Source organism: Drosophila mauritiana, chromosome 2L (genome assembly GCF_004382145.1).
Source record: "Drosophila mauritiana strain mau12 chromosome 2L, ASM438214v1, whole genome shotgun sequence".
Taxonomy (NCBI): domain Eukaryota; kingdom Metazoa; phylum Arthropoda; class Insecta; order Diptera; family Drosophilidae; genus Drosophila; species Drosophila mauritiana.
The window spans coordinates 20,686,400-20,694,151 of record NC_046667.1 but is presented as its reverse complement, the minus strand read 5'-3'; the positions used below and the strand labels follow the sequence as shown (position 1 = coordinate 20,694,151).

Here is a 7,752-nt window from a genome sequence, read left to right as displayed (position 1 = left end):
AAAACAAATGATGTACCTTAAAACATATTAAACTAGCTTTGCAATAAATTAACAGAGGTGTGCAAAAATATTATATTATAATTATTAATTAATAAGCAAATAATATTTTACATAATTATATAGGTAAAAAAGTTAAAAATTAAATATATTTTAAACAGGACAACAATAACTTCGAAATTATCAGTATAATGGAATTATTCATGTACGTAAATAAAATAAACAAAAAAAAACAATGAAAACCAAAAAATATTTTAAAAGTTAAAAAAAACCTAAAGGCAAAATAAAAATATTTAAAATCAAACAAATAATAAAAGCCTCACCGTTTTGTAATGTTTTTAAACACATTTGATTTTTTTAGGTATACAGGAAAGCACTTATCGGTATACATATTTGTGTTTATTAAACAAACTTCTAGAACTTATACGAATCTAGCGATCAACCATTGAATTGGGACATAAAGAGCTTTGGAAATAGTATAATTTTGAACTGCGTTTAGATATAGGGCTTATCCTTGATCAGGCCCACTAGCCAAGTTAATCTAGCCATTTCCGGCTGTATGTCCGTCCGTATGGACGAGGATATTTTCGGAACTATAAGAGCTGAAAAGCAAAGATTAGACGCCTAGATTTTACTGAAGCTGAAGAAGTGAAAGCTTGTTTCAAATAATGGTGTCGCCCACAAACAGAAAATTCTGTCGAATTTTGATATATACTTTGATATTAAAATTGTAGCGTGCGGTGCCGAAAAAAATAAATAGTTTAGCAAAAAGAGTGATTATGGCACTAGTTTCATTAAAAATATATATTGCTTCTACGCGTATTCGGGGCAAATAATTTGTTTCATTTATGTTATACTTTGTGATCGCATTTCAGGCAGAGTAATTTAAAGCATAACATGGTGAATAGCTTCCGCTTTTAATTGGTACCGTTTATTTTGTCAATATTGGGTGGCGACACAAAAGAATTTCTTAATTGAGCGAATTTAAATTTATACATCAAGTATCTAAGAACAAAAGTACGCTCTGAAAAAATTCTTAATCCGAGGGTAAAATTCTTTTACAAAATTATTACTCAGGAGGCGAGGGATTCCCATCATGCTCCTGATCGGGTTGATGATGGTGATGATGATGGCGATGATGATGATGATGATGGTGCCGATGTGGTAGACGTGTTTCTACCTCTGGTATCAATTCGAGATCTCCATCAGAAGTTGGAAGAGCGTCGATTTGTGTTGACTTGTCCAGTTTCCAGCCTATCTCTGGAGGTGGAGTGACTGTCTTCTGTGACTTTAGTGAGAACATGGACCCGATTTTCTTTAGTTTGCTGTGGACTGAAGCTTCTACGTCCTGATATCCTGAGCTTTTAAGACTTTTCATTGACAATCCCTGCGACTTGAAAGAATGCTTGGAGCGGCTCGACGAGGAACTGGACGAAGTTGAGCTTCCAGACCCAGAACTTGTATGTACAGGTTTAGTGGTTATCCATATTCTAGCCGCAAACAAAGCCTCTGATTTAAAAGCCTCCTTAAGCGAGATCTACAAATAAGTAAAAGAGTTCTATTGAATTTGTCCCAAAGTCAAAATTAATCATTTCAGCATAGTAGAATAAAAACCGGTACAAAAATTTTAATATCAATTACCTTTTCTTCAATTGCTACCGATTTCACGTTCCAGAGAAACTCCGTACATCCTAGAACCATTGCTGCAAACAAGCCGAGACCCAGCACCAGAAAGACTCCACCCACGTTTTCCAATCCAAGCTCGGGCGTGTCTCCTCCATCTTCGTCGCTCTTTTCGCAGTTCCCGCCGCCGTGCATCTCCTTCCACCACTTTCGCTTTAGTTCCGCCAGCTGACCAAGCTCGCCCAACTTCAGCACTGCCGCACTGATCTGTTTGCGATACGGAGAATCTGAAAGAAACTATTAGATCTTGGGCAACATTTGGAATAAAAGATTAGAGCATTGGAACAGCAGCTCAGTACAATCACGGAGCGAACTTGCAATCTTTAGGGACCCATCTATGCCTAAAAAGGGCAAGGTGTCATCAGGCTTCCGGACTGGAACCTGGCAAGAAGAGGAGCTGCTTTGGGGGCTTTCAGGTTAAAGGTTAAAATGTCTAAAATGTCCTATCCAAGATCCCAAGTAATTTAATGAGAAATTTACATAGATGGAAAATTAATTTATCTTAAAAGTATATTAGCATATTAGACCACTTACTAAAGGGCATTGCTATGCCATAGCTCTTGTAGTCTAGCCAGCCACCGATCTGCACCAGGTCGCACTTGCGCTCCACATTGTACTCCAATGTGGTAGACTCCATTAAAAAGGCGTATAGATTCTTGCCTTTTTGTACCCTCTCGACGCCCTCGTCGTTGGTTTTTGTGAAAACTGAAGGACTGGCGCTTTCCATGGCGGTCCACATCTTCTGGTAAGTGCTAAAGTTTGAGTCCCGAAAGAACCCCATTGTGGAACCACCAGCCATAGCCCCGTATTTAATTTTACTTTGAGCAGCCAGATCCTCGGCACTGTTGATGGAGTTCGCCTGCCGAGAATTGGTTAGAAAGGCAGCCAGATTAGCCGTGTAGGAATTCAGCATCATTAGTGCGAAGAACCACCACATTCCAGTGACCAACCTGGTTGAGGCAGCCCTGGAAAATAATTGATCTGTAACACAAAATAATTTCCATATAATACCTTCTTACTTCGGTAAAATGTCACAGCCTTGCCCCATCAATGAGCCTATCGAGAGCCATGTAGTGTTCATAATCGACCATATGTTCTCCACTTCTTCGGGTTCCTTGCAAGGATGAGGGTTTTCCCAGTCGTCGGGCGCCATGCGAGCCAATGCAAACAAAAGAAGGGAGATGAAGAGATATGCGGAGCCCATGTAGATCCACACATCCAAGGAGAATGGAGATAAAAACGAAAACAAGTCAGTGGGTGGTGTGGGAGGCTTCGAAAACAGTATGCTGATTCCTAGGGTCATGAATGGAGGTGTAAAGTCAACTGCCTGACGTCGGGATGATGTCATTGTCAAATCGCAGATTCCAAGGTCAGCATTCTAAAAGGAAAACAAGAGATAATACTATATCCTGGCCAAAAACAAAATCAAAACGTAAAAATTTTGTGCGGACAGCGTTTTGCAGTCTGTGGTCATTACAGTGAACGTGGACAAAGCCAATGATAAAAAAAAAAAAAAAAAAAAAAATAAATGCGAACGCTAGATCGACTCGGCTTGTGTTACTGAGCTATATATTAATATAATCCCTGTTACTTCACTATTATTTAACATACCCCATCAATCAGTTGCCTCACTATGCCATCCCAGGTCTGGGTCACCTTATTTAGAGCGCCGTATTTGCCGTCGGGGGACATTCGGAATTCGAACTTAAAGTTCAGCATTTTGGCAATTTCGTTGATTAGGTCTATAGAGTATCCCTCGTAACGGGAATTTCCCGTCAGGACTTCACCTTCCTGGGGCTCTCGAAGCGTAAGGAATGGGGCTCCCAGGCGTGAGGACACAATAAATGTTTTGTTCGACAGCTTCTGTCCAACTCTCTTCTCGCTCTCTTCGTCGTCATTAAGCACATCCAATCCGTTCACTGGATCCCAAGTGGCTAAGTCCAAAAAGCCATCAGAGTTTAACTCCATAAAACGCAGGGTGAAAAAGCTTCTTTGTCCATTCTCATTAAAGTCAATTCGTCCCGTCGAAGTCTCCTCGGACCGCTATGAAAATCTCTTGATAATAAGTTATGATATAAAGCTTCACAAGCTAAGAAAACAAGAGAGAAAGCTAAAGTCGAGTTGCCCGACTATCAGATACCCGTTACTCAGTTAGTTGAAGCTAGTGGAGTAGAACGAAGAATTCCAACGTCATGGCATATCGATAAAAATTGGGAAAAAATAATAAAATAAAATTAAAACAATTTTTAAAAAGTAAGGGGGTGCCAGTTTTTGGGTGATAGAATACCAAATTGTGTTTGGTATTCTGATAGAATTTGGCAAGAAAAATAATAAAACGAAAAAATTAAAACATTTCTCATAAGTGTGGGCGTGGCAGTTTTGTGCGGTTTCTGAGCGTTAGTGTGGGCGTGGGCATATCAGTAAACAAACTTTCTCTGTGTATACGTCTCTAAAACATGCATACTTTATCTCAACTAGCTTTATAGTTCCTGAGATCTCGACGTTCATACTGACAGACGGACATGTTCAGATCGACTAGGCTATTAATCCTGATAAAGAATATATATACTTTACAGGGTCGGAAACTCTCCCTTAACCTGTAACATACTTTTCATCGAATCTAGAATATCCTTTCATCGTGCAAGTAACGGTTAAAAATGCTTCCAAGGCGTTGACCTATGTATCTTAGTTATGTATTTTGCGTTTTAGAGACATGTGAGAGCTTATATAGCTCTACCTCCTTAAACACGGTACCGTGGTACCAGGTCGCCAGAATATTTGGATCGTTTGAATAATTTTGTTTTGTTTTTTGTCTTTAAGAAAAATATAAATTTTCAAAAGATCTTACCGCCTTTATGAACTCAATAATGCGTTTACCAAATGGCCACGGTTTTTTTCGCCTACATTCTAGATCGGGAGCGGTGAGCTCCTCGAAGATTCCGAGTTCGGTAAGTCCTTTAGAAAAGAGCCAAACGGCGTCATTGAGCAGAATCATTTGGGACTTCACTCTATTTGGGTCGACTTTAAAGTAGCGTCCCTCCCGTTTTTCGCGTTCTTCCCAGTCGTGCACTACATTTTTAACGTGAAAGTCGGATGGATCCATTAGTCGAACCGTAGTTATGTTGGCCTCGACCCCGGAAAGTTCACCGAAATCGATGGAATGGGTGTCTAGGAGCGGTATGAAAACGCTCTTAAGGTATAAAACGGCGTTAAGTATTAACACTTTTGCTCATTTGTAAAATACGAACCTGATACTCGCCCAACATTTTCAGCTCATTTGCCTGTTGCAATATTTTTAATAGATTGTCGGGGGCACAATGTAGGATGAGGCAGTTATCGGTGGAGAGTTTGATTTCCTTTAAAAATGGCCGGTGGTCGTCATCCGGCCCCAGTTGTTTTACTGTGGTTGGATTGCTGCTGGGCTCACCGACTTGCAAAATATCCTGAAGTTGTTGAAGCTCTAAGTGGTCAGAAAAATTAGAAAATCTTCCACGATCCTCGTTTAGAAGTTACCCTTGTCAGTCTCATAGACAACTGTAAAGCTACGCCAGGCAAAGCTCTGCACAATCTCCGCCAGCCCCTGGGACAACAAGAGGTTATCGGGATGAACATTGAGGGTCATTGTAGAGTGTTCTCGATCTGGGATGGATTCATTGGGTATCCAGTCATATACTATGTGCGGAATATCGAGTGTGTCGCATATTGAGGCAATTATGTCTGCATTAGGGAAGGCGCATTACATCAACTTTAATATTTTGAATTTCTTAATACTCACCTGAACTGCTGCCTGTGCTGGGTCCAAAAATGGCGATTACTCCTTGCGAAATTAAATTGCACACTAAAAATGTGTGATGTGTGTGATGTCAGAATAGAATAGAATAAAGAGTTTGTCATTTTTATAAAAGAGCACAAACTCGTTTGCCGTTTTTTGAAAATCGCAAGCAGCTAGATCTAATTAAACGGCAATGATGAGTACCCTCTAACAGCCCTCAAGACTTACCCATTTTTTCCATGATGAAACTGTCATCGGTGTTAGCATACACCACAATTGGAACCAACTCTACGTTCCGCTCCAATATGTTTGCACGGTCCACCGCTGTTCGGAATGCGATTTCCGACTCATCTTTGTCTGATGTGAAGATGCTACCTGCAGAAGAGGCAAACTGTACCGATCCGGGTCCCATGAGGTCGAGACTGTGACCTAGTTGGAAACACTTACCCACCATAAACTGACTTCTGTCAATGTCTGCGAGGACTGGCAGCGCGATCAGAAGAAAGTGAGTGAGGAATAGGAAAAACATTATGCGCGCTATAGCTTCAAGATATCCATGGAATTAAACTGGCCAGAAGGTTGCTGTGCTGATGATGTAAAGCCGAAAAAGACAAATTTGTGCCCACTTTCAACTGTGATGCTCGAGGCCTGCAATGCAAATGCATTGAGTAATAGCCGAAATAGAAACCAGAGCGGAAGCAGAACTGTGCTAAATTTAAAGGCGTGCGAGATTCAGAGATCCCAAGAGAGTGCCCCATGCAGTTTGTTTTGCTCTGTGCATTCTAAACAACATCAATCGTGTTGAGAGGAACCGAGAAAAGTGTTTTATGCGCACCTAAAGCGGTGCCCACTACACTTTGCCCACGTCTTGCCACAATGCACACTTATACCTGTTACTCGTAGACTGAAAGGGTATACTAGATTCGTTGAAAAGTACGTAATAGGTAAAAGTACGCGTTTCCGGCTCTACACGTTCTTGATCGGGATCACTAACTAAGTCGAGGTAGACAAATCTGTCTGTCCGCCCGTTCGAACGTCGAGGACTATAAAAGGTTGAATGTGTAAATTAAGCACACCTAGACAAAGCGCATATACAAATGCTATATGCTATTTGCTATAGCTACTTTAACGCTTGCAAGCATACAAGCCAAAACTTCCACGCCCAAAATTGGAAATATATTTTCACCTTTTTTCTATCTTATGCCAACATCTTTAAAATTCTCCCTCAACCTCGCAGACCTTCACCATAGACGGGGACAAGCCCGTGTGCCCCGCCTGCAATTGCTAATATATAAATTGATTAGTTGATTTCTTACACTAATGTTGAAATAGTTCCCGATGCTTATGAAGCCTAGAGGCATTCATGAAATCAGACCCACACATTTAACACACACACACTTAACAATACACACAAACACTAAATAAAAAGAAAAAAAGAAATAATTAAAGTCTCTGTATTGGGGTGGCCAGGTATACCCTTTTATCGTTAAGATTTGCCTTAGACCAACACCACCCACACTAACATGATTACTGCGAGATAAATGGTGATAAATCGAACGCAAGCCCTTTCCCAACATGTTGTAGCCGACCGTTAAATAACAAGCTTTTAACAGCACTTATACAAATGCTATATGCTATTTGCTATAGCTACTTTAACGCTTGCAAGCATACAAGCCAAAACTTCCACGCCCAAAATTTGGAAATATATTTTCACCTTTTTCCTATCTTATGCCAACATCTTTAAAATTCTCCCTCGCTCGATATCTGACAGTCGAGGAACCTGCCGTTTTCTCCTGAATATGTAACCGAAGATATGGAGTAACACATTGCGAACCCTCTTTTTATATGTATGTTATATGTAGTATATTTATATCTCGGTAAATAACTGTGTATAAATAATTTCAATGATCAATGAACTCAAATCCCATTTGGCCAATTGACTTTTAATGGTGCTGCGGTCCTGGCCCAAATCAAAGTTCAATGCGCCCTGTGTCTCGTACATGTATCCTGTGTCCTGTATGTTGCCCGGATGCATAATTAAATCGTCGCTTAATTGATTGCGACTCCGTTTCTGTCATTTGACCTGCTCCTCCTCTTGTTATTCGGCCAAACAGTAAAAAACACTTACTTATTTCCGGTTTAAGCTTTATACATACATGCATACATACTTTTATACATTTTCGATTTTGATTTATATTCAAACAAAAATACATTAGCTATGAGGTAATAGGAACTCAAAGGTGTGAGCTTTAAGACGAACTATACGTCCTAAAACCAATACTATATAGTTGTCTCACTTA

The 7,752-nt window shown here is 40.1% G+C and overlaps 1 protein-coding gene across 6 annotated transcripts; it reads right to left on the bottom strand.

The window, feature by feature from the left end:
- Positions 1–906: 906 nt before the first annotated feature.
- Positions 907–6,093, bottom strand: LOC117137783 (glutamate receptor ionotropic, kainate 2). Of its 6 annotated transcripts, none has more exons than XM_033299421.1 (11): positions 5,900–6,093; positions 5,681–5,827; positions 5,456–5,518; positions 5,194–5,397; positions 4,929–5,140; positions 4,529–4,870; positions 3,292–3,723; positions 2,700–2,794; positions 2,215–2,645; positions 1,639–1,907; positions 907–1,534 (listed from the first exon to the last, which is right to left on the bottom strand). In XM_033299421.1, the coding sequence occupies exons 1-11, from the start codon at positions 5,979–5,981 to the stop codon at positions 1,067–1,069; spliced, it is 2,745 nt and encodes a 914-aa protein (XP_033155312.1). In that variant the 5' UTR covers positions 5,982–6,093; the 3' UTR covers positions 907–1,066. The 6 variants fall into 6 exon arrangements, with proteins under 6 accessions (XP_033155312.1, XP_033155301.1, XP_033155334.1 ...); XM_033299410.1 differs by having other exon boundaries at positions 2,700–3,058; positions 5,900–5,981; XM_033299433.1 differs by lacking the exon at positions 907–1,534 and having other exon boundaries at positions 1,819–2,123; positions 2,700–3,058.
- Between the last annotated feature and the right edge of the window lie 1,659 nt (positions 6,094–7,752).